General features: G+C 35.3%; 11 protein-coding genes across 11 annotated transcripts; 8 read left to right on the top strand and 3 right to left on the bottom strand.

The window, feature by feature from the left end:
* Positions 1-450: 450 nt before the first annotated feature.
* YPK1 (serine/threonine protein kinase YPK1) lies at positions 451-2,499 on the bottom strand (the record flags this gene model as incomplete). Its single annotated transcript, XM_041553043.1, has 1 exon — positions 451-2,499. The coding sequence occupies one exon, from the start codon at positions 2,497-2,499 to the stop codon at positions 451-453; it is 2,049 nt and encodes a 682-aa protein (XP_041408977.1).
* A 634-nt stretch (positions 2,500-3,133) lies between these two features.
* PGM1 (phosphoglucomutase PGM1) lies at positions 3,134-4,843 on the bottom strand (the record flags this gene model as incomplete). The annotated part of the gene is made up of 1 exon (XM_041553042.1): positions 3,134-4,843. One exon carries the CDS (start codon positions 4,841-4,843, stop codon positions 3,134-3,136), a length of 1,710 nt encoding a protein of 569 aa, XP_041408976.1.
* Positions 4,844-6,218: 1,375 nt separating this feature from the next.
* Positions 6,219-7,091, top strand: PMU1 (putative phosphomutase; the record flags this gene model as incomplete). The annotated part of the gene is made up of 1 exon (XM_041553041.1): positions 6,219-7,091. The coding sequence occupies one exon, from the start codon at positions 6,219-6,221 to the stop codon at positions 7,089-7,091; it is 873 nt and encodes a 290-aa protein (XP_041408975.1).
* A 591-nt stretch (positions 7,092-7,682) lies between these two features.
* KABA2_13S03630 (uncharacterized protein) lies at positions 7,683-9,743 on the top strand (the record flags this gene model as incomplete). Its single annotated transcript, XM_041553040.1, has 1 exon — positions 7,683-9,743. The coding sequence occupies one exon, from the start codon at positions 7,683-7,685 to the stop codon at positions 9,741-9,743; it is 2,061 nt and encodes a 686-aa protein (XP_041408974.1).
* A 492-nt stretch (positions 9,744-10,235) lies between these two features.
* On the top strand, positions 10,236-13,913 carry MYO3 (myosin 3; the record flags this gene model as incomplete). Its single annotated transcript, XM_041553039.1, has 1 exon — positions 10,236-13,913. The coding sequence occupies one exon, from the start codon at positions 10,236-10,238 to the stop codon at positions 13,911-13,913; it is 3,678 nt and encodes a 1,225-aa protein (XP_041408973.1).
* Positions 13,914-14,451: 538 nt separating this feature from the next.
* Positions 14,452-15,201, top strand: SHE2 (She2p; the record flags this gene model as incomplete). Its single annotated transcript, XM_041553038.1, has 1 exon — positions 14,452-15,201. The coding sequence occupies one exon, from the start codon at positions 14,452-14,454 to the stop codon at positions 15,199-15,201; it is 750 nt and encodes a 249-aa protein (XP_041408972.1).
* Positions 15,202-16,959: 1,758 nt separating this feature from the next.
* Positions 16,960-18,243, top strand: RMA1 (putative tetrahydrofolate synthase; the record flags this gene model as incomplete). Its single annotated transcript, XM_041553037.1, has 1 exon — positions 16,960-18,243. One exon carries the CDS (start codon positions 16,960-16,962, stop codon positions 18,241-18,243), a length of 1,284 nt encoding a protein of 427 aa, XP_041408971.1.
* A 315-nt stretch (positions 18,244-18,558) lies between these two features.
* On the top strand, positions 18,559-19,869 carry RCI50 (Rci50p; the record flags this gene model as incomplete). Its single annotated transcript, XM_041553036.1, has 1 exon — positions 18,559-19,869. The coding sequence occupies one exon, from the start codon at positions 18,559-18,561 to the stop codon at positions 19,867-19,869; it is 1,311 nt and encodes a 436-aa protein (XP_041408970.1).
* A 394-nt stretch (positions 19,870-20,263) lies between these two features.
* OCT1 (metalloendopeptidase) lies at positions 20,264-22,645 on the top strand (the record flags this gene model as incomplete). The annotated part of the gene is made up of 1 exon (XM_041553035.1): positions 20,264-22,645. One exon carries the CDS (start codon positions 20,264-20,266, stop codon positions 22,643-22,645), a length of 2,382 nt encoding a protein of 793 aa, XP_041408969.1.
* A 500-nt stretch (positions 22,646-23,145) lies between these two features.
* APL2 (Apl2p) lies at positions 23,146-25,299 on the top strand (the record flags this gene model as incomplete). Its single annotated transcript, XM_041553034.1, has 1 exon — positions 23,146-25,299. The coding sequence occupies one exon, from the start codon at positions 23,146-23,148 to the stop codon at positions 25,297-25,299; it is 2,154 nt and encodes a 717-aa protein (XP_041408968.1).
* A 368-nt stretch (positions 25,300-25,667) lies between these two features.
* Positions 25,668-25,991, bottom strand: CMC1 (Cmc1p; the record flags this gene model as incomplete). The annotated part of the gene is made up of 1 exon (XM_041553033.1): positions 25,668-25,991. The coding sequence occupies one exon, from the start codon at positions 25,989-25,991 to the stop codon at positions 25,668-25,670; it is 324 nt and encodes a 107-aa protein (XP_041408967.1).
* Positions 25,992-26,347: the final 356 nt, after the last annotated feature.

The following is a 26,347-nucleotide window of genomic DNA, read 5'->3' as shown; positions in this document are numbered from 1 at the left end:
AGTGTAATAAATGTCTTTCTAATTCTTATATAATAATAATAGGAACTTTGTTATATTTTTTTAGAAGCCCTATATGTATACAATATCTCTATAAGTACTACCGATTGTAAACGATAATATCCTGAGGTTATCTCTCGTGTGATGTGTCTTGTGGTTAAATTGAACTAAAAATGTGCTCTCCACTTTTCAGATGACCTAATATATAATATTTAGCTCATCAAAAATATAAAAAGTTTTTTTTCCTTCGTTTTTGAAAATTTTCAAGAGGGTGTCAAAGGAATGAACGCAGCGGTCTTATTTCCATTTCAGTAGAGAGATGACGATGAGGATGTCTGGGTGTCTCCAACAATAATAACAAAAAAATATTTAGTAAGGAATCATTAAAATTATCTTTATTTTGGAAATTTTTTAAAGATCTAAGTAATACACGAATAAATATGGGTACATAGATTATCTGATACTCCTTCCCTGGACCATACTTGAACCTAATTGTTCGTTACCGACATAGGTCCAGCCACCGAATTGTTTCTGAACACTCTCACTCAGGAATTCATCGACAACACTATCGACTGGTTTCTCCTTTGTGAATTCTTGGTCGAAATTACTAGTGTCAGCTGCATTACTTACATGTGGCTTATATGGTGGAATATAACCCTTCATCCATAAACGTTTCCAAGACAATTGACTGAAGAATGGGTGATTCTTGATTTCATCAGCACCATTACGACCTAGTCTTCTGGTAGGATCCCTACTTAGCAATCCAATTAATAGATCCTTGGCATCCCTGTCGAATCCATCGGGGAACCTCAGTGGTTCTTGTAGAATCTTCTTGTACATCTTTGGTACATCTTCATCATAATAAGGAGGTAGACCAGTCAACATTTCGTATAACAGGACACCCAAAGTCCACCAATCAACCACTTTAGAGTAACCTTGGCCCAATAACAGTTCCGGAGCCAAATATTCCGGTGTACCACAGAAAGTATCGGTCTTATCCTCATCTTTCATGTTTAATTTACACAAACCGAAATCACAAAGGGCAATGTGACCTTGGTAATCTAGTAAGATATTTTCTGGTTTCAAATCACGGTAAATGACATCCAAATCATGTAATGTCTCAAGAGCACATAATAATTCAGCTGTGTAAAATCTTGAACGAGATAAATCGAATCTTCCTTCCTTTTGTAAATGGTAAAACAATTCACCACCATTGATGAAAGCTAACACAAAATATAATTTCTCCGGAGATTGGAAAGAAAACTTTAATGGAACAATAAATGGACAATCCACCCTTGCAAGGACAGTTCTTTCGGCTAAAGTATGTGTCACCTCTGATTTAGACACAATGTAAGATTTTCTAATCGCCTTTAAGGCGTATATCTTTTGGGTATCCTTCTTTCTCACTTGCATAACTTTACCAAATGAACCCTTACCTATTACTTTTAATAAATCAAAATCATCAATCGTAATTGGTTTATTCTTAGAAGGTTTATAATCAACACTTAAATTAATCTTACCAAACCCATTATCCAAAGTGACCCAATGGTGATTATATAATCTGATATTTGCAGCAGAATCAATCTGTAAATTAATTGGTAAATGGAAAGTATCCAAATGTATATCTTCATTCCAATTAATCTTTTCTAGCATACCTTTCAGTTTTTCATCGGATGCACTCATCTTTTGTTGCCATGTTTTTGAAGGTAACAGTATAGATGGAATTCTTGCAAAGACATCGACTTTCAAAAAGGTTAATTTTCTTGTAACATCAAAGGTAGATATCTTATTAAAGATAGGCTGTTCCATGGTCCCGTACTCTGGTTCAATTGTAGCCACTGTATTATCAAATTCAATAGTGAAATATAATAAGGGATTTAATTTATTTGAGCCTGGGAGTAAAATTGTTGCAGGGATAAACTTTGAAGATATTTCATCTGGTATTAGAGATTCATCTCCTGGACCTTGATTATTGATAGTAACACGAGACAACTGTGAAATCAATTGATCCACATTCACCGCATGAGGTTGAGAAGAATGCTGTTCCGCATGAGCTACTCCGGAATTCAATAATTTCGATAAAATCTGATTGTTAGCAGTGATTGGGAAAGGTAAAACAAACCCATCACCATTATAGACCTTGATAGTCATCACACCACTAGAAGAAGTCGACGTATTTGGTATGGGTTGGGAACCTGCGATATCCTGATGTTGATCAACATTTTCATTGATTTCAGGGCCACTATTACTGAACTGACTTAGCTCATCGGATAAATTGGTTGTAGAGGTAGCAGTCGACGAGGCATCTCTTGAAGAACGCATTGGAGCTATCACTGAAGGTGAATCATCAGTGATGGTCTCCTTACGAGACATATCCGAGTTCTTATGAGATGAGGCCTCTTCTTGCTTAGCGTCATTGTGGTGGAAAAATCCAGACGTGTGCTTGACTTCCTTTTCCTCCTTGGACTTCCCAAATTTGAACTTATTCTTCCAGGAATACATATTTGTGTGTATAATAGATTATCTAGTCCTTTGTGTATATGCGATTATCTTATCTAATCTAATTTCAATAAAAAAACAAAGCCCTAAATCTAACTAAAGTAATAAAAAATATTTGAGTTTTGAAAATGATTTCCAATGATTATTCGTTCTTATATCTATATTAGTCAAAACTCCACGCCTCTTAATTTGTTTTATTGTTCGAGATAATGAATGTTCTAGTTATTATCTTTTTTTTACTAATCTTTCTTACTATCGATCCAACACTTCCATTTTATAAATAATTATGCTCTTCACCATGAAAACACTTTTTTTTACCTTCGAACATACCGCGTTAAAGTTTCCGAACTATGATAGTGGTAGTTAGTACTTTCTTTGCACATGGAGAGGATGGAAAAGGGGCACAGCTTTTGGTATTAACTCTTGTAATTGATATTTGAATGGAAAGAGGGACCTCAACATGAAATAAGTTTGACCAGATTCATCTGATTCCAGTTGGATGAGGTCAGTGTACTAAAAAATATGGAAAATAAGTAAAATTAGTTAATTATAGCAATACATGTGTGTATAAATAATCTATATAAAAGGCATTAGAAGGAAATTTGGAGCAAAAAGACAAGATGAGATTTGTCTTAGTTTATGTACGGACAGTTGGTTCTTCAGTTCCAATGAATTCTTTGAATTTTAGGAATTGTACAACTGGCTTAATAGCACTTTGTAAGAAGACTTGAGCGTCTTGTTGATAAGTGTTCTTGTCATCAGAGTATTGTTCAATGTATAATCTGATAGTGGCACCAGAAGAACCTGTCCCTGAGAGTCTTAATACAACCCTAACACCATTAGATAACTTGAAAAACAAACCTTGATGATCTGATACTGAACCATCTAGATCAGTGTATGAGAAATCACCAGCTTCTGCTACAGTGACACCTGGCAAACCTGGGAATGCAGAGCCTACTGATTTTTTATCTTGAACAAAATCGTTCAATATATTAACCACTTTAGCGGCATCTTCGGAGGTAACACCTTCATAATCATAACGAGTGAAGAAAGTTCTACCATATTTCTCCCAGAATTCATTTTGAATGGTTTTAATGGAGGCGACCTTTTCTGGGTGACGTTTATTATAAAGAGCTAAAACATTTAACCATGCGACAATAGCCCAAAGACCATCTTTTTCTCTAATATGGTTTGAACCAGTACCAAATGATTCTTCACCACAAATGGAAAGTTTTTTAGCGTCAAACAAAGCACAGAAGAATTTCCAACCAGTTGGAACTTCATAACATTCTAAGTTGTGAGCTTTAGCGACTCTATCAATAGCGGCAGAAGTTGGGAAAGAACGAGCAAGACCATAAATACCTTGCTTGGCGAAATATGGAATCTCAGCGGCGTATTCTGCAATAATAGCGACGGAGTCACCTGGTGATACAAATGCTGGACCAGCACCATAAATCATGTTTCTGTCACCATCACCATCTGAAGCAGCACCGAACTGAATCTTTTCACTATCAACTCTATCGACTAAAGTTCTAGCATAAGTCAAGTTTGGATCTGGATGTAACCCACCAAAATCGGGTTGTGGATGCCAGTTTTGTAAGACTTCATCAGCTGGCAATTCGAATTCATCAACAAAGATAGCATGTCCGTAAGGACCAGTAATACCATTTAAGGAATCAAACAATAGTTTGAAGTTATTTTGAGCACGTTGTTCATGGATGAATTTCTTAATCAATGGGAAATCAAAGATTTCTTTCAAAAATTTCACGTAAGCATCTGTAGTGTCAATAATATCGACTAATAAAGGACCATATTGTTGATTTTCACCAATCTTAGCTAAATCCAAAGTTGGGAAATTAGAAATGGTCTTATAATGAGTCAATTTCTTAGAAACTTCCCAAATGGCGTTGGTGACAGATTCAGGAGCTGGACCACCATTGGCCAAGTTATATTTAATACCCAAATCATTACCTGGACCACCTGGATTGTGAGAAGCAGTCAAGATAATACCACCGGTGACAGGTTCCTTATAGGATCTGATTACATGAGAAGCAGCTGGAGTAGACAGTAAACCATTTTGACCAATGATCAATTTCTTCAAACCATTAGCGGCACTAATGGCAGCAATCTTATTTAAGACAACGTCATTATAGAAACGACCGTCACCACCAACCACTAAAGTAGCGTCTTTACTACCTTCTGGAATGGCGTCTAACATAGCTTGAATGAAGTTTTCAGTGTAGTGTGGTTCATTCATGAAGATTGCAGTCTTCTTACGAAGACCGGAAGTACCAGGTTTTTGATCCTGGTATGGTTTAGTAGCTATATTTTCAATGGCAAAGGACATATTAGTATAAATATAGTGAGATCTAATCTATGAGTATTTTTCTTTTCTTGTATCAAAAAACTTCAGGAATCCAAATAAAAGTTCTTTTTAAGGGGACAACTCTTATCAATGTATGCTTGTTTATATATTGTTTGTAAAATGAGAGATCTTAGATATTTTCCCTTAAAACAAAAACGAATAAGTAAAAAATTTAAGCAACAATAACAAACTTGAATAAGTAATCAGTATATGCAAAGCAATAAAGGGGGGGGAAGTGGGGTGCTTAATCTTATGTAAATGTTTCAATTGCAGATTCTCGAGGAAAATCAGTGAAAAATTTCAAAAAACAAAAACAAAAAATAAAGTCAAAGAGAAAGCCGGTCGTAATTCCTTTAGAGTGAAAAAGAGAGTATTATTACGTACGGAGAGGGGTAAAAAAGGGGAGGGGCAGGGGGTGATTATCTAACAGATATATATGGAGATAATATTTAAGGAAAGCTGCTGCTGCGACTGTCTTCTGTTATTAAGTTGGTTGTAGTGGGATCAAGAAAGGTTATAAAGAAGAAGTGGGGGTTGCAAGAAATAGAATGACATGAATTGAAATAATGGAAAATGGCACAAATGATGGGGTGGTCATGAAGGAACAGAGCATGAGGATATCTGATATTTTGGGAATATCTGGCTAACTTATATACGTCTTTCAATTATGTATATTGACAGATTGAAAAGGGTCGGAAGAGTTGATGGACCTCGGTAGGTTGGTCTTGTTTTGATCTATGCATTGGCTAGCGGAAAGGAGCGCTCCGTTGGTCGGAGCGCTCCTTTCCGGGAGGAACGCCCAATATACCTGTATTTTGAATTTTGGACCTTATATGTGAGTCTGATGTCGGAAGACAGTGGGGTGAAATATTTCTATTGTTTTGTGTCAGCGGTTAAATGCTAGGTGTTGTGTTTGGGTGACTAAATTGTTGAGGAATGATATTTTTTGTATTAGAGAGTGTGCTCTTCATACTTTATATATATATATATATATATATACATGGGTGCACGTGATTATTATATACAGGAATATATAATTTACTATTATTCTAGATAATAGTAGGTAATATTTTATTTTTACTCAAATTATATTATTCTCATCATAGAGTAGTATTGTAGTCATAACTCTCTCTTTATTTAAAACTGCTCATGAGATAAAATGACTCGAGAATATAAGCAAATTAGTATTACTTTTTTTTTTCTTTTTTCTTTACTAAGCGAATAACTTGGAAGCGTTGCCCTAATATAAAAGAGAGGGAACGCATCGCAATATGCAAAACATATATATTTAGATGCATGTGTATACAGCTATTATAAAAGTTGATATATTTTATATACAACAACAACAACAGCAAATATGGAATTTGTCGCATTACCAGGATACTTTAGTTCTTTTGAAAAGGAAAACTCCCCTGCACTAGATAGTACACTTGTTGATCACAACGTCCTTGTGAATTATAAAGATTGGAAATCATTATATGATGCTATCCCCGAGGATACTGAAGATACTCAATATAAACTATTACTATTAGCAAGACATGGACAAGGCTACCACAATTATTCGATGGAGAAGTATGGATTAAAACTATGGGATGACTACTGGTCCTTGTTGGAAGGGGATGAAGGTGGTTCATGGCTAGACTCAAGACTTACAGATTTGGGTAAACAACAAGTCTCCGAGACAGGGCGTACAGTGTTAGTCCCAATCGTGGACCAACTAGGGTTTCTACCTCATATTTTCTTCAATTCTCCAATGAGAAGATGTCTGGAGACATTTGCCTACTCATGGAACCATGTCTTTACAAAACACCCAGAGTTAATGTTCGACTCGAAGATAGTCACAAACAATGTAATCGAGAATCTGAGAGAGAACTTGGGGTCTCACACATGTGATAAGCGTGTGAACCACTCAGAGGCTGTCGGAGAGTACCAGAATTTCAAGACAACGTCAGGTAATACAGTGTCTTGGAAATATGAGGAGAATTACTCCGAACCAGATGCTCTATGGGAAGCAGACCACAGAGAGACACCCGATGAAATGGACATCAGAACACGCAAGGGTCTGGAACAGCTGTTTGCGCAAGCAGGTTCCCAGGATAAGTTCTTGTCCCTAACTTGCCACGAGGGAGTTATCAACAGTGTCCTGAGAAACCTGGAACATCCGGGGGTCCAGAAATTACAAACAGGTAAGACCGTTGCTGTCGTTGTCAAGGTCACCACAACTTTATAAACATAACATTCATCTTAAATTTCCAATAACATATAATATATAAATATCAATAAGTTTCACTGGTACCTTAGCAGGTAAAGGCAAGTAGCACTTCAATGTCCGCCAGCCGTATTATATAAGCACATCGCGCTTTAATCAGCGAACTGTCAAAATTAATTTCACCGGTATCGGCAAACCAGGGGTGGTGCCACCCTACGCCATTTTCTACGCATACAATGCTTTGGTATTCACTCAGACTCAGAACAACCACAGTTTCTCTCTCATTTAAACCTTTTGGAAAGGGACAAGAATAGGAAAGATGGGTCATCGTTAATCATTGAGCGATCGAGAGAGACTTGAGTTTTTCATAAGGAAGCCATACAGCAAGAGTAAACAACTCTCAAGAGCACTCGTTGGTGTCCACGGTTTTCCAAAGTGTTTATCTGGTCATTTTGCAACCTGCTTTCGATAATGGAAAGATAGGTATATATATATATATATAGGTAATACTTAAACTGAGAATCAATTAATATTTCATATCAGATAGACCGAAAAGTAAATACACATCGTTAAATTTTTCAATTCTTCATAAAGTAAAGCACAACAAGTATGATGAATGTTAGGACAGCCACTAGAGGCTGCGCTAGATATCCACAATATGTCTCATATGCTCAAAGGCATGCCCGTAATTTCTACCCAGCATTGCAACGTGCACAACCAATTCAACAACACGTTAACAATAATAACTTTAGTTGCCGTGCACGTTTATACACTCAGACCCATACTGTATTGAGACCAGCCGTTCAAGTCTCAGAACCACAATTATCTCATAACAAAAAAAATTATCGTACTGAAACTCCATCTGATACTACATTAGTAGGACTTACAGGTGGTCAAATCTTCCATGAAATGATGATTCGTAATAATGTCGACACTGTATTTGGTTACCCAGGTGGTGCCATCTTACCAGTATATGATGCCATTCACGAATCCAAAGCATTTAATTTTGTCTTACCAAAACATGAACAAGGGGCAGGTCATATGGCTGAAGGTTATGCCAGAGCCTCAGGAAAACCTGGTGTTGTCCTTGTGACTTCTGGACCAGGTGCTACAAATGTGGTGACTCCCCTAGCGGACGCCCTTTCAGATGGTATTCCATTAGTTGTATTCACTGGACAAGTAGCTACAAGTGCGATCGGCTCGGATGCATTTCAAGAAGCAGATGTTTTGGGGATCACTAGACCGTGCACAAAATGGAATGTTATGGTAAGGAACATAGAAGAATTACCACAACGTATTAATGAGGCCTTTAAGATTGCAACAAGTGGTAGACCAGGACCTGTTCTAGTAGATTTACCAAAGGATGTGACTGCGGGTATTCTAAGAAGTATGAAGAATGTGAAACCAATAGTACCTGATCTACAAGTCAGTCATACAATTAAGACCTTAGAGAGAGAATATACTCTTGAACGCTTAGCTAAAGCTGCAGAATTGATTAATTCAGCAAAGAAACCTGTATTTTTTGTTGGGGCAGGTATCCTGAACAATCCAGAGGGACCAAGATTATTAAAGGAATTGAGCAACAGAGCAAATATTCCAGTGATGACTACTCTTCAGGGGCTAGGATCATTTGACCAAGAAGATCCCAAATCACTGGATATGGTCGGTATGCATGGTAGTGCCGTGGCAAATATGGCTATGCAAAATGCAGATTTAGTTATTGCTGTAGGTGCTCGATTTGATGATCGTGTTACTGGTAATATTCAAAAATTTGCCCCAATGGCTCGTGAAGCTTCATTAACAGGTACCGGAGGTATCATTCAATTTGAGATTAACCCTAAGAACATAAACAAGGTTGTTCAAACGGATGTCGCAATCGAAGGTGACGCCGCAACTAATCTAGGAAGAGTCCTACCAATGGTATTCCCATTGAAGGAAAGAAAAGAATGGTTTGAACAAATTAAAGTCTGGAAAGAAAAATACCCTTATAGTTACATGAAAGAAACACCAGAGTCAAAGATAAAACCTCAAACTGTCATATCGAGATTGTCCAAGATTGCAAATGCCACAGGGAGAGAAGTTATCGTCACTACTGGTGTTGGGCAACATCAAATGTGGACTGCTCAACATTGGACGCGGAAGAATCCACGTACTTTTATCACATCAGGTGGTCTGGGAACTATGGGTTATGGTCTGCCATCAGCTATTGGTGCTCAAGTGGCAAAACCAAAAGCATTGGTTATTGATATAGATGGGGACGCTTCTTTCAACATGACCTTGAATGAATTAAGTTCAGCAGTACAAGCCCGTGTCCCTATTAAAGTCTTATTATTAAACAATGAAGAACAAGGTATGGTCACACAATGGCAATCCTTATTCTACCAAAACCGTTATTCCCACACACATCAATTGAACCCTAACTTTATAAAACTTGCCGAGGCGATGGGTCTAAAAGCCATGAATGTATCCAAATTAGCAGATCTAGATAGTTCCTTAGAAGAATTTGTCTCAACTCCTGGCCCTGTATTACTTGAAGTTGAGGTTGAGAAGAAAGTACCAGTACTACCAATGGTTCCATCAGGTAAAGGTTTAGACGAATTTATTAGTTTCATTGCTGATGTTGAAAATGAGCAAAACAGATTGCGCCATGAGCGTACTAACGGTGAATTCTAGAACTAGAATCCAAGAGGTCGACATTTTTGAAATGACTTAAGAAACAGTCTCCCCAAATATTTCATAGCATAATACATATTTACTAATAATTACGTACCAAATTTTTTCTTTTTGATTGAATTACTTCATAAAATTCTTTCCTAAGGGATACTAGAGTATTTATCCTTGATAGTATCATCGTTTTAAATTATTTAATTGATAACTGTCTATATATAGCGTACGTATTACAATTAGTTTAGTGACAAATTTCAATCGCGTTGTACGAAATGAGGCTATTTTGTTCGGAATAGGAGAAATCGCTTAGCTTTTTCGAATTTACAATGGTAATCAACCCTTTGACACACTTTATTACATATGCAACTGTTAAATTAGTTTACTTACTGCTATTTATCAACTCTTCTTAATTTGATACACAGTTTCTATTTTTAATACATCTACATTTTATTTCTCATTTACTAAACAAAACTAAACCTTATCTGAAAACTCCCAGTAATGGCAATTCTTAAGAGAGGTGCTCGTACCAAGACGGCACAGGCTCCAGAAAAGAGATCTGCTAAGATTAAGAAAGCTACCTTCGATGCAGGAAAGAAGAAAGAAGTAGGTGTATCTGATTTAACGTTACTTTCCAAAATTTCTGACGAGTCCATTAATCAAAATTTGAAAAAGAGATTCGAGAATGGTACTATTTATACTTACATTGGCCATGTGTTGATCAGTGTTAACCCTTTCCGTGATTTAGGTATTTATACTAAAGCTATCATGGACTCCTACAAAGGTAAGAATAGATTAGAAGTCCCACCTCATGTTTTTGCAATTGCTGAATCTATGTATTATAATATGAAATCATATAACGAAAACCAATGTGTCATTATTTCTGGTGAATCTGGTGCTGGTAAAACCGAAGCTGCCAAGAAGATCATGGAATACATTGCCGAGTCGTCTACCGGTCATTCAGAATCTATTGGTAAGATTAAAGATATGGTTCTTGCTACGAACCCATTGTTGGAAGCTTTCGGTTGTGCAAAGACATTGAGAAACAATAATTCATCAAGACATGGTAAATATTTAGAAATTAGATTTAATTCTCAATTTGAGCCATGCGCTGGTAACATTACCAATTACTTGTTAGAGAAACAAAGAGTTGTCAGTCAAATTAAAGGTGAAAGAAATTTTCATATTTTCTATCAATTTAGTAAAGGTGCATCCGAAAATTACAGAAAGATATTTGGTGTACAAAAACCTGAACAATATGTTTACACTTCGAGATCCGGTTGTACATCAGTAGATAATATGGATGACGTGGCGGAGTTCCAAGAGACATTGAAGGCTATGAATGTTATTGGTTTACCTCAGGAGGAACAGGATCAAATATTTAGAATGTTGGCAGCTATCCTATGGATAGGTAACATTTCGTTCGAGGAAAACGAAGAAGGTAACGCTCAAGTTAGAGATACATCTGTTACTGATTTTGTTGCTTATTTGTTGCAAGTTGATGCACAAATTCTTATCAAATCCTTAGTGGAAAGAATTATGGAAACAAGTCATGGTATGAAGAGAGGTTCAGTTTATCATGTTCCATTAAATGTCGTCCAAGCCAATGCTGTTAGAGATGCTCTAGCTAAAGGTATATACAACAATCTTTTTGATTGGATTGTTGATAGAGTCAACGTTTCATTACAAGCATTTTCTGGAGCTGATAAATCTATTGGTATTCTAGATATCTATGGTTTTGAAATTTTTGAACACAATTCATTTGAACAAATTTGTATCAATTACGTCAATGAAAAATTACAACAAATTTTCATTCAATTAACTCTAAAATCTGAGCAAGAGACTTACGAAAGAGAACAGATCCAATGGACACCAATTAAATATTTCGATAATAAGGTTGTCTGTGAGTTGATTGAATCTAAGAGACCGCCTGGTATCTTTGCAGCAATGAATGATTCGATTGCTACTGCACATGCCGATTCAGACGCTGCTGATCAAGCTTTTGCCCAACGTCTAAATTTGTTCTCGTCTAACCCACATTTTGAGTTAAGACAAAACAAGTTTGTTATCAAGCATTATGCTGGTGATGTTACATACGACGTCATCGGTATTACTGATAAAAATAAAGATCAATTACAGAAGGATCTAGTTGAATTGATGGGAACAACCCAAAACGAATTTGTTAAAATTATTTTCCCAGATAATGTCGATAGAGAGTCAAAGAGAAGACCACCAACTGCTGGTGATAAGATTATTACGAGTGCCAATGAACTAGTTGAAACTATTTCAAAGGCCTCACCTTCCTATATCAGAACAATTAAGCCAAATCAAACTAAATCTCCAAATGATTATGATGACCACCAAGTTTTACATCAAGTCAAGTACCTAGGTTTACAAGAGAATGTTCGTATTAGAAGAGCTGGTTTTGCTTACAGACAAACCTTTGACAAATTTGTTGAGAGGTTTTATTTATTGTCACCTCAATGTTCATATGCTGGTGATTACACTTGGCAAGGTGAAACTCTAGATGCTGTCAAACATATTCTTGTAGACGCATCTATTCCTGAAAAGGAATACCAATTAGGTGTTACTTGTGTCTTCATTAAAACACCAGAGACACTTTTTGCCCTTGAACACATGAGAGACAAGTATTGGTATAATATGGCTGCTAGAATCCAAAGAGCCTGGAGAAGATATTTACAAAGAAGAATTGATGCTGCTATTAAAATCCAGCGTGTTATCAGAGAAAGGAAAGGTGGTAACAAGTATGAGAAATTACGTGATTATGGTACAAAGTTGTTGAATAATCAAAAAGAAAGAAGATCTATGTCCTTGCTTGGTTATAGAGCCTTTATGGGTGATTACTTATCGTGTAACGAATCGAAGACCAAGGGCTCATATATCAAAAGACAAGCCGGAATTAAGGACAGAGTTGTATTTTCCATCAAAGGTGAACAGTTGCTAACTAAATTCGGGAGATCTGCGCGTAGAATGAGAAAAGTTTTCATTCTTACTTCTAATAAATTTTATATTGTTGGACAAACCAATGTTAACAACTCCATGAAATACACAGCTGAGTATTCGATTAGTTTAAACCAAATCAAACAATTAAGTTTGACAAATCTTCAAGATGACTGGTTAGCAATCAATTTATCGAATAGCAGTCAACCAGATCCATTCATTAATACGTACTTCAAAACTGAATTAATCACACATATTAAGAAATTAAGTTCTGGAGTTCAGATAAAGATCGGTCCAATTATTGAATATCAAAAGAAAGTTGGAAAGTTACACAAAGTTAGATGCCAAACCAGTGATGCTGCTCCAAAGTATAGTGACAATTACAAATCTAGTACAATTTCTGTAAGACATGGTAAACCTGCTAACTCCAGATCGAAAAAGAAGCCAAAAAATAAGGGTGGTCTAAGTTCGGGTAGTACTAACAGACATTCTCATCGTACGTCTACATCAACCAATTCACCCGCTAAACCAATATCAAGAACTGGTACGAAAAAAGCACCTGTTCCACCACCAGGAAAAGGTGCGTCATTAGCAGCAACTGCTGCACAGGCTGCGTACCATCCTAACGGTAAGAATAAACCTGCTCCACCAGCCCCACAGGCATCTCGTAAACCGAGACCAAGCCCTCCAGCTCAAAAAACTCATAAAAAGCCAGCCCCTAAGCCAGCCCCCAAACCAGCTCCACAACCCCAAGTTGCTCAAAAGCAAAGCGTGATCCCTCCACCACCACCACCACCTCCTGCTGCTACTCCATCAGAACCAAAGTTCGAAGCTGCATATGACTTCCCAGGTTCCGGCGCGCCATCAGAATTGCCATTAAAGAAGGGCCAAGTGGTTTACATTAGTAGACAAGAACCAAGTGGTTGGTCTCTAGCCAAACTACTAGACGGATCAAAGGAAGGTTGGGTTCCAACAGCATATATGGCTGAGTGTAAAACTCCAACTGTTGGAATAGTGCCTGCAGCTCCACCTATGGCTGCTGCTGTTGTCCAGAATACACAGGCTCAACCCCAACAAGCTCAACCCCAACAAGAGGTCCAACCAGCTGCTGCCCCACAACCTAGTTTTGCTGACGGTTTAGCATCTGCATTGGCTGCCAGAGCTAACAAGGTTAGAGACGAAAGTGAAGAAGAACCTGACGAAGATGATGACTGGTAGAGTGAACGTGATACTTGATATGGAGCAACAGAGATAAATGCAAAATATTGTGAACGATATTTAAATAATTCCATAATGACTGTACAATATATACTATAACCTACAAAAAAAGATATAAAACTAATCAATTAATTAATACTCAAGGAAGTCAAATAGTTTAGTCGTTTGTAGTATATGTAGAAATACTAAAATCGATAGCCGTCTTTATCGGTATCACAATATGGGTATAAAGACTCTTAATCGATGTTCTACGCAGAGATCTCTAACTTCAGTAAACAGTTACGCGCGATTTGTTCCCTATGATGATGAAATTTTCTTTGTATCTGCATAGACGCCCACTACACATTTTTTATAAACGAACAATTTCTGTTTACATTGACTTATTAATGCTCAGTAAAGAATAAAACAATCTATCGACATCAGGACGTTACGTTTTCAAAGTTGTTATTATAGGAGAATTATCAATTAAAAATATCTATTACACCATATCTACTACACCATATCTATCAACCATATCTATCAACCATATCTATCAACCATGTCTAACGGATTAACGGAGAGTAGCTGGTCAATGGAAAATCTTCAAGTTACCGATGAGATCATTAACTCGTTGGCAAAAATCCTACAGGTATACTCTGACTACTTATCTAGCCACATCCATGTTTTGAACAAATTTATAAGTCATATGCGTAGGGTATCAACCCTAAGGTTTGAACGTACTACGTTAATTAAATACGTTAAAAAATTGAGATTTTTCAACGACGTCCTTATTGAATATGATTTAACTAAATCAGGTGCGTACAATGACAATATAGGTGGATTATCAGAAGGGATTAAGCCAATTGGGATGTATTTAGAAAAGATTTTAGAGATATTAGACCTTTTAAATTTCTATTTAACTCAATCGCTGCAGAAAGAAATCATCTCCAAGACTTTGAATGAGGATCTAACACTAACCGAGTCCAGCATCGTTGCCATCAATGACACTTATAATCATTTTGTAAAATATACCCAATGGATGATAGACTCATTAGGAATCAAAAGTGATCTCTTACAATTAGAAGTCATCAAATTTGCATTGAAGTGTGCCGAAGAAGATGGTACAGACATGGAGGAGACTGAGAACATTTTCTTACATCAAGTTATGCCCGTTAATAATGAAGGTGAATATGCGTTACTAACGGATCAATGGTCATCTGTTTTAGAAGGAAAATTAGACATCTTGAAGAATGAATATGCGTCGCTGGCAGATAAATGGCATGAAAAGTTTGGTAAAGCCAAGAACTAAACCTCATCCACAATTATTATTTTGCATTGTGGAAATGATACCCAAGATTATTCTTTTTTTCTACATTATATATATGCTGTCATTGATGACTTTCAACAAAGAAAATTTATCCCTGGTGCATTTCTAACAATACAGAAACATCACAAGTAACTTTATAGAATATATTTACTATTAGAATCCGTAATATATACCACATTTTACCGAACTCAAATAATCTGATAGATTATTGATTATCACACGAAGTTTGTAATGTTTTGAATTAGGACCATAATACCTTCGATCTAGCTCTCCTTGTTGTGACATTGAGGCCATACAAGAAGAGAAATGTCAGGTGCAACTAACATATTGGTATCTGAGATGTGAAAAAGAGTGGACTTCCTAACAGACATATATATATTTGTATAAACGAAAATAAAGATCTAACCTTTTTAATCCTTAATACGAGCCTTTTAATTTGGTATATTCAAATACTGAAATTGTATATTCTACTTTCAAAATAGAAAGTTAATCCATATTTAAGTTTATCAAGAAGTTAAACTGGATAAAAGTCAATAATGAAAAGTGATTTGGACTTAATTTTGGGAATGCTCTTCCGATGACCTTTTACTTGTCGGTAGAGTCATCTATACTGATGATACTACCAACTAAATGAGCAGAAGAAAGATAATATTACTGATCGAAGAAGACTATTTTGTTTACACCAATTAACAGAAATTTAAAGAATATGTTAATGTATTTTGTAAACTCTTCCAAAATATTTGTCAATTTATGATCGGTATCAACAATTAACTTCAGTATTGTCTTAAATATTTGATAACGATATTATTGTTACTACCGTTCTCTTCCTTCTTCATTGTTAGGTACATTTACCAAAATTTATCTGAACTCTTTAAATTTATCACCTGACTAAGTACCTGTAGCCGTCCCGCTAACTACAAGGTTATCCTCTATTTTAGGCTGTCTTAATTTTTAAAAATGAATATTTTAAGTCGTCTTGAAATATTTTACAAGCTTTTGATACCATCTAAATAAAGATATGTGAAATATCATAAAATCATCAGGACTATCCTTCTATAATTGCAAACCTGATTGACCCAAGCGGAACCATTTTGAATGCTGTAGTTTATTTTATAATCCGTCAGTGTGCCTAACTGCCGTTTATGCGATACGAGAGCCAATATCATAAGATACCAATTGAATTATTTGGAATATAAATTTACATGGTGGTCGATAAGTTTAATTATACAATGTTGTATATATCTGTCTGTTATGCATTTACCTTCCAGGAAATAAACTCTATATACGTAACTATGAACGTAATCTCAAGGACTCCCAATCCTTCAACATAAGTTTCCCTTTTATATTATTCTCATGGAAGATTCATTTGGCCTAAGATTCATGCCTTGCTGACATTCCTTCACCATCCAAACTTCTGTTCAGGATATGCACAATTAGTTTCTGCTAGACTGTCTCATCTTTTTAATAATGCTTCTCTTGGTTAACAACTCCAGCTCATCGATCGAAAAGTTGTCAATTCCATTGAGGTCTAACTTTTCCCGCCTTAAAGAGTCCTCTCTCTATGAATCTTCGCACAATCTCGGGAATAGTGAAAAAAAAAAATGCAAACAAAAACTGTGTAAGATGACTTCAAGTATAAAGATAGTTGAAGCATACAGCTGACGGATGAAATAACTTGATTCAACATATTTGAAATAAATATCAAAAACCTCTATTGCTAAACGAATAAAACTGTATACGATGGGTATTCAATTGGGATTATCAAGAATTACTAAACTTCTATCATATGCCGGCAGCCCTCATGAAAAACTGAAGGTACTTCATGTGGCAGGAACAAATGGAAAAGGGTCAGTCTGTTCTTACTTAGCAACATTATTGCAGAATACAACAGATCCAAAGATAAGAATAGGTAAATTTACATCCCCACATCTGGTTGATGTCACTGATTCTATTATGATTAACAATAGACCAATACCTATGCCAGAGTATAACAACATAAAGGCTCAGATAACTGCATTGAATGAAAAATATTTACTGAATTGCTCTGAATTTGAATTACTCACCTGTGTTGCATTTTCGTATTTTCATAAACTAAATTGTAATTGGTGTGTATTAGAAGTTGGGTTAGGTGGAAGAATGGATGCTACCAACGTTGTACCTGGTTTGAGAAAATTTGCTTGCGGTATTACCAAGATTGGTCTTGATCACCAAGGTTTTTTAGGAAATACTTTGACAGAAATTGCAGCCGAGAAGGTTGGTGTTATCACTAAGGGGGTTCAATATGCAGTAATAGACGGATCTAATGACAAAACTGTGCTAGATGTTGCAAAAAAGAAATGTGAAGAAGAGAAATGCACTCTAAAGATAACAGACAGCGCAGTTCATGATAATATGATTGAAACTGATTCTTGGGGTAAGATGAAATTCGATCACTTACCTCTGAATGGAGACTATCAAATATTTAACTTTAGAGTAGCATTGGCAATACTAGACCATTTGCAACAAATTAATGAATTATCATTAACAGCTGATGATATATTTGAAAGATTAAAGAATACAGTTTGGCCCGGCAGACTTCAAAACATAGATATACAGTACGCAAAGGATAAGAAAGTCAACGTATTACTAGATGGTGCACACAATGGCTGTGCATCAATCGAATTAGTTAAATACATACGGAGAATATATGGCGAACAACCAATAACTTTTGTAATTGCGGTGACATCAGGTAAAGATCTAGAACCTTTATTTAGTCCTTTATTAAGACCGATCGACAATGTTATTACTACCAAATTTTCATCTGTGGATGGAATGCCTTGGATTAAAGCTAATGATCCCAATGAGTTAGCCAATATAATTAGGGAGAAGTACACCACTAATGTTAGAGCAGAATCTGATCTACTTAATGTCTGTGCAGAGATCCAAAGTAACAGTGGCTTAGAAAATAAAAGACCTGTTGTAGTATGCGGATCATTATACTTGTGTGGGGAGTTACTAAGATTAAATGATACAACAACATCGTAATAAGAATCAACTATACATTTTTATAAATTTCCGATAGATCATCAATATGACATATATAGAACACGTACCAAATAAATAATTTGATAAAATGATGTATTATTTCGTAATCTTTATTAGATTCAATCAATAGTGACTTCCTTCGGACTTCCCTCAAGTTCCATCTCGCTTCGGTCAAAAAATTAAAAGAATCTTAATCTTTTTTTATATTTTGGCATAGAATTTCACTATTAAAGGAAGCTTAATATCAATTTCATACTAGCAACTATTACCATACTCACAACCATCCATCATTCGATTATACTAACGTGTAATCAGATGAGTTCAAGAATAATTCGTCCTGTAAGGAAATGGAGTATTTTAAGTAGAGTGTTGAGAACGAGAGAGAGCTCTCAGCTACATATTTATAACGCATTACAACCATTTGGGGACCATATTGTAAAATCAAGCATAATACCAGCTGAAAAACAACAAATATTTGGTTATCTAGGATTAGGATTGGTTGCTATAGGAATATGGTGGAACTATTATCCACATAATCCATATCCACCTAGTGTGAGCAAATATTTAAGAAAGGCTTCATGGGAAGAAATTAAAACGAAAGATTACAGAAAGAGTATTCTGTTTTATACTGATGCTTTAAAGGAATGTATTGACCTTGGATATGATCCTGTGGATGAAAAGGTTACTGGGATTGAAATTAAAATTGGTGAAATGTATGAAAAACTTAATATGAAACAAGAGGAGACAGATACATACCTGAAATTATTAACAAAACTATACGAGACAATCAATCAATCCGGTGATAAAACTAGGGATAATAAGTTATTAATAAAAAAAGACCTCAGTGTTTTGATCAAACTGATCAAGAACATGGAAGCTAACGATACAGTTAAAAAGAATATATTACTAAAGCATATAAATTTAGTGCAAGAAGAGATCGAAATAAGCTCCCCAGAATTGGATAAAATCATGAAGAAAGGGAATGAAACATTATTCATGAATCCGAAAGATAAAGGTTACGATTCAATCATGACAAATTTGCATACATTTTCAAAGATCTTCGAACCGTTCAAAGAAGAATTCATTGTATCCAGAGACTTATATACAGATATCTGCAAAAGTAGTAATGATATTGACGGTGCTATATATTCTAAAATGATAACTATTGGATGGATGATTGTTTCGGATATGGGTAAAGAAAAAATATTGATGTCACAGGCCAACTTGGGTTCGTTAATGTATATAAAGGCTGGAAATATCGAGAGCCTTATATATCAACTCCAAAAGCAAGGCCACCAAGAGAAGAATAGAATTAATATTGAGAATTTATCAAAAAGATATAATAATGTTCTCAATATGTCTGAAAAATACTACCAATCTGTTTTAGAAAGAAGTAGTTATAGTAAGATTAGTTTCCCTGTTGGCGGAGAAGAAGATACCATTCTTTTACAGGCAAGATTATTATCTATGCATGGATTGGGTGTTATAAAACTTCATAAAGGAGATATACCTTCAGCCAACAGAATATTGATGGATACAAAAGCCTTAGCGTCCGAATATAATTTTACTGATTTCCAAAATGCTTGCGATCATGAGCTGCAAACGATCGCTAGACTTTCTGCATAAATATCCCGTACGAAATTGTATTAAATATTCTTTTTAATCATATAATATATTCATAAATAATCTGGATGTATGCACTTCTACTGTATACTATTCAATTATCATTATCGATGTTTTCTTGTCGAGGTCCTTGAAGATTATGACCTTATAAAAAATTCACCGCAATTGCCGGCTTTTGATGCTGCGCATAGAGCATAAAAGGGAAACAATTACACTATCCAATAATACATAGACACATATAGACGCATGATACGTCTTATAGTCTATCATTAAATTAGCAAATGTATTGCTTTTCAATTTAAGAAGGAAGTGTGACGTTTGATTAATATTTAGCCAACTGTTGGTACTACTTTTCGTAAAAAATATCTATCTCATAACTGCCGAAAAGTTAATTTCGATGCGCCACTTTATGGTACCTGTGGTATCATTCTCTAGGTCACGATTCATATTAAAGGGACTATCGAGGAATATCCAGACTCATTGGATATCAACATCGCACAATAAGCTAGAAAATTCCGAGATCTCATTAAAGAATATATTTGATGATAACACTCTATGGAGGGGTCTAAATAAGCAGAATTATCAACATAACGATAAACTTTCGAGCTCAGACACATATAAAGAAAGGTTTCTCTCTACAATAGCTGAATTTTCAAAGGAACGATCTAATGAAAATGTTGGTTTATTCAAGAATCCTTATTTAACAGATCCGAAGGGTTTGAAAGAATTCAGTAGAGAATCACTAAATAATGCTCGAGCCTTAACCGAGTTAATGAAAACAGATACATCGACTGAAGGGTTAAGGAATTATATTATTAATCTGGATAAACTAAGTGATACTCTATGCAGAGTTATAGATCTCTGTGAATTTATCCGTTCCGCCCACCCAGATGAACGTTTTGTAAAAGCAGCACAGTTATGCCATGAAGAGATGTTTGAATTCATGAATGTTTTAAATACTGATGTTACGCTATATAATACACTCAAGAAAGTCCTAACAGATGATAATATTTTGAAAACATTATCCAAAGAAGAAATTAAAGTTGGTAAGATCCTTTTAGAAGATTTTGAAAAGTCAGGAATATGTATGACATCAGAGATAAGGGATAAATTTATATCACTTTCGCAAGATATTAGTCTTATAGGGCAAGATTTTATTAATAGCACGGGTGTTGCTCGAAAGAAATATATTTTTATCAAAGCCAAAGAATTGGAGGATAGTGGTATTACAATTTTCATCTTAAGTAGATTGAAAATGGATAGCACTGGTAGACATTATAAAATTCCAACATATGGTGCCCTACCATTGGCTATCCTAAAAACGTCAAGTAGTGAAAACATTAGAAAACAAATATGGATTGCTTTACACAGTTGTCCTGATGAACAAATTACCCGCCTTACCCACCTGATTAAGTTAAGGTCTATATTAGCAAATTTAATGGGTAAATCTAGTTTCGCAGAGTATCAGTTGGATGGGAAAATGGCCAAGACACCGCAAGGTGTAAAAAAGTTTATTGGTTCACTAGTAGAATCTACAAGACCATTAGCTGCACGTGAAGTTCAGTTTATATCAGACCAGAAATGCATAGAAATGAATAAAGAATCGCCTTCAGACATGCCTACTATTTTGAATATCGTACGTCCCTGGGATAGAGATTATTACGGTTGGTTATCAAGACAAAATGCCAGAAAGGTGGAAAGTATCAATGAAAATGAACCAATCTCTCCATATTTCACCTTAGGCGGTGTTCTAGAGGGTCTTTCTGATATCTTCCGTAATGCATACGGCTTAGAATTGAAACCTGTAATCCCTCAAGTGGGGGAAACCTGGTCTCCAGAAGTTCGAATAATTAATGTCGTTTCAGAGACAGAGGGAATCGTTGGTGTCATATACTGCGATTTGTTTGAGAGAGTTGGGAAGACACAAAATCCGGCCCATTTCACGGTATGTTGTTCCAGACAAACATATGCAAAGGAAAATGACGAATCAATAATGCAGATTGGCGTGGACTCCAAGGGTGTAAGATATCAATTACCTATAATATCATTAGTCTGTAACTTTTCCAAGACAATCGTATCATCTGACAAAATTTTATGTCTCTTAGAACTACACGAAATTGAAACACTATTTCACGAGATGGGACATGCCATTCATTCCATGCTAGGAAGAACTAGACTACAAAATATCAGTGGTACTCGTTGTCCTACTGACTTTGTGGAATTACCAAGTATCTTAATGGAACATTTTGCTCGAGACACACGGGTACTGAGAAACATCGGGGTTCATTATAAAACAGGCAAAACTATTCCAGAGAAATTGATTGTACAAAATTTGGAAGAACAGAAATTTCTACAAAATTGTGAAACATTTGCACAAGCTAAGATGGCAATGCTAGATCAAGAATTACACGGAGCTAATATTATACAGAACATTAATACTATAGATGTCGTTAAGATATATCAGGACTTAGAACGTCACATGGGTGTCCTAGTCGATAATAAAAGTAACTGGTGCGGTAGATTCGGACATTTATATGGTTATGGCGCTACATATTACAGTTATTTGCTAGATAGAGCCATTGCATCAAAAGTATGGGAAAAACTATTTTCACAAGACCCTTACAATAGAATAGGTGGCACACAATTCAGAGATAAAGTGTTGAAGTGGGGTGGGCTTAAGGATCCGTGGACCTGTATCGCAGATGTACTAGAACAACCTACACTCGAAAATGGCGATTCAGAAGCCATGAAGTACTTCGGTAACACACACGACCTCTAAATAGAGAAATAGCATGTAAATATAATATACTACTAAATAATAGAGCAGATTACTTGCAAGGTAGATGGATGGTATTGTTTGATCTGTTGTATATTCTTGGGGTGAAAAACGATTACTCTCCTATTCTAAAAATATTTTTCAAATGAAACCCTCGTGCTAACAGTGGGGAATTCAAAAGACAGCCCGCTCAGAATAAAAATCAATCTCATTCTCTAAACGTAAAGCAAAACAAACCTTTAGCGGTGTGAGTTGGCCATTCATACCAATGGTGGATTATCAAATGTCAAACACCAAGTGAATTTGAAACACATATACAATATTTGAAGAGAGGGAACGAAATTGTTCATTGGTGAGTATAGAAGAAGAAGAATCATATTCTAATCTGAGTGGTACTTATAAAATAACTTTTGTGTCTTAAGCAACAACTATATTTTTAAGAAAGTAATAATTAGCACATTGTTACATCTTTAGACCAATACGTTTAAATTTTTTAAAATAAAATGGCTCCATTGGACAAGAAGATTAAGAAGTTCTTGAAGAACTCAATTAGGATTGCTCCTAAGATTTCCGATAAGGGTGAATTAGCAGAGTTGAGGACAGGTTTGGTATCACAATATCCTCAGACCCGTAAAGATGCCATAAAACAAACGATTAAACAAATGACTCTTGGGAAGGATGTCTCTACGCTATTCCCTGACGTATTAAAGAACATTGCAACAAATGATATAGAACAAAAGAAACTAGTGTATCTTTATGTAATGAACTACGCCGAGATCCATCCGGAACTTTGTATATTAGTAGTGAATACCTTTGTTACGGATGCACAGGATCCAAATCCATTGATTCGTTGCATGGCTATTAGAACTATGTCCATGATTCGTGTCGATAAAATTTTAGAATACATCGAAACACCTTTACGTAAAACACTGCAAGATGATAATCCATATGTTAGAAAGACAGCTGTGATATGTGTTGCGAAACTATTCCAATTAAATAAAGACTTATGCATAGAGCTTGGTGTTCTGGAAGATTTATCTAACGCTTTGGGTGACACAAATCCAATGGTGATAGCCAATGCAATTGCCTCCTTAACGGAGATATACAATCTAGACGAATCAGTTGTGCCATTACCAACATTAATTCAATCACATTTTGACCAATTTTTGAATGCATTAAATGAATGTACAGAATGGGCTAGAATCACTATATTAACTGCATTATCAGAATACCGTGCTGTGGACTCATTAGAGGCTCAGAATATTATAGATAGAGTGACTGCTCATTTACAACATGTTAATCCAGCCGTTGTCCTAGCTACTATCAAAGTCATAATAAAAAATCTTGGTATTATCGATGGTGGTCAAAATAGTGATCTCATTATGAAGAAGATTTCATCGGCACTAGTTTCTCTAATGTCGACTCCACCAGAATTGCAATACGTCGCCTTGAAAAATATAAGGATTATTCTCGAGAAATATCCTGAGATCCTAACCAAAGAATTGAGAATTTTCTACATTAAATTCAACGATCCTCTTTATGTAAAATTAGAGAAGGTAGAAATTTTAATCAGGCTGGTAGATCCATCAAATTTAAAGCAATGCACTTTACTATTAAACGAGCTGAAGGAATATTCTATGGAACTTGAACCAGAATTTGTCTCTCGTTGTATTCTGGGCCTTTCTCAGTTAGGTATTAAATATTCAGATGAAAGATTTATACAGAAGGTTCTAGATATATTAGTAGAATTACTTGAATCAGGCCAGGACTCAATCAAAGATGATTGCTGTATCGCTTTGTGCAACTTATTAAGACATTGTCCAACCAATGCTTCAATGAGTAAAAATGTATGTTCTCTATTAAATGCATGGACTTCACCTGTAACATTATTACAACAAGACTCAGCAAAATGTAATTACATATGGTTGATGGGTGAATACCCCCAGCATTTTTCGACATTGAATGACAAGATTGATGAGTTTGTTGAAAATTTTAGTGCAGAAAGTACTCTAACACAAATTTTGCTATTAATAACAGTGGTCAAATTACACAACACATTAAAGGGTAGCGTACTTCAAACTGTACTTGAATGTGCCACACATGAAACATCTGAAGTAGATGTCAGGGATATGGCTATGATCTATTGGAGATGTTTATCGATTGACGATTCTTCAGCTCTAGTATCACAACTATGCAACCTACATGCCCCTGTGATCAATAGTACTATTGACACATTTTCACCAGAGGTTCTAGAAAAATTGTTAAGTCAATTAGGTACGATAAGTTCGATATATTTTAAACCAATGGATGATTCTATGCGTAAACAATTACAACATCAAAACATAATCAAGGGTAAACATTTTGATGAACTGCAAAGTCTTGCCAAAAATGAATTAGAGAGTAAGAATAACGACGATATTTTATTAGATTTTGATTCTGAATCTGTAAATCAGAACACCTCCGGTCAAAACCAAAATAACAACTTACTGAGCGATCTGGATGATCTTTTCGACTTTGGTGCAACATCTTCATCAAATAACAACCAAAGGTCTGAGACGGCGACTGAAGATATGAATAAATTGTCCTTGAATAATACTGACAGTTCGAAATTAAACGCAACTAGCTTGAACACTGATGATTTATTGAATCTCTTTTAAAAATATCAACTAAATACCTTGCTCTTCTCGTTCACTGTTAAATGATTGAACATATTATATTATATTATGTAAAAAGAATTAAAAGTAACAAACACACGATCACTTGTGTGCATCCTACACGATATATAATCAGTTAATTATATTGACAAACTTTTCCAAAAGTTATGGCTAAAATAGTACTCAACTAGTACTACATATTCATTTAATTTATGTATAGATATGTATTGTATTTACAGTTACTCTCTTCATTCTTCTTCCGAGAGAAGTCATATAGAAATAAACTACCAGAGTTTAGTATTTTCTTGTAATTATTTTTTATTTATTATTGTTATTTAAAATCATTCATTGGAAATATAATCATTCCATTTTTATTGACTGCTTTTTCTTTCCTTGAGCTGCTTTTCCAATTTATCAATCTTTGCTAGAACAATTAAATCCCTTTCATTATCCAGGTTCTTATCAGTTTGAAAAGCTATAATACATTCTTTCATCTTATCACGTTGTTTATCACAAGCAGGAAATACTTTAATACCATGAGCCTTAGCACAGTCAGCCATTGCTTTGACAAACTCGTCGCAGGACTTATATGCTGAATCTTTCAAATTAGCACGAGCTTTCTTTTCCTCTGTAGGTGATAATGCCCATATTGGTAGTCTTGAGCCTGAAACTTGTACCTCACTTCCTGCTGACATTTGAAATTGTGTATGTATGTACTTGCAAGTGTCTATTAATGAGAATATCTATCAATTGTATAATAAAACCTCAACTCGAGTAGTAAATATAGGGTTAAAGGGTATTCAAGTTAAAATACAATACTTTTCACTATCCAGTTATGTTAAACTTCTAGTGATTTCGGGGGCTTCAAAAGTTCAAAAACTGGTCCTTCCTTTTCTTCAATCTGAAAGCGAACAAAATAAAAAAAATATAAAATTCAATCAACTCGACTTTTGTTATTAATTGAAGAGAAACAGGAGAATAACTGAGTTATATCTAGGAGTTATCGATTTGTTACAAAGGACAAAGGATAAACATTACTGAATAAGTGATT

Source organism: Maudiozyma barnettii (genome assembly GCF_903064755.1).
Source record: "Maudiozyma barnettii strain CLIB 1767 genome assembly, contig: KABA2_13, whole genome shotgun sequence".
NCBI lineage: Eukaryota > Fungi > Ascomycota > Saccharomycetes > Saccharomycetales > Saccharomycetaceae > Maudiozyma > Maudiozyma barnettii.
The sequence above is the reverse complement of the archived record's forward strand: the minus strand, read 5'-3'. Positions and strand labels throughout refer to the sequence as shown.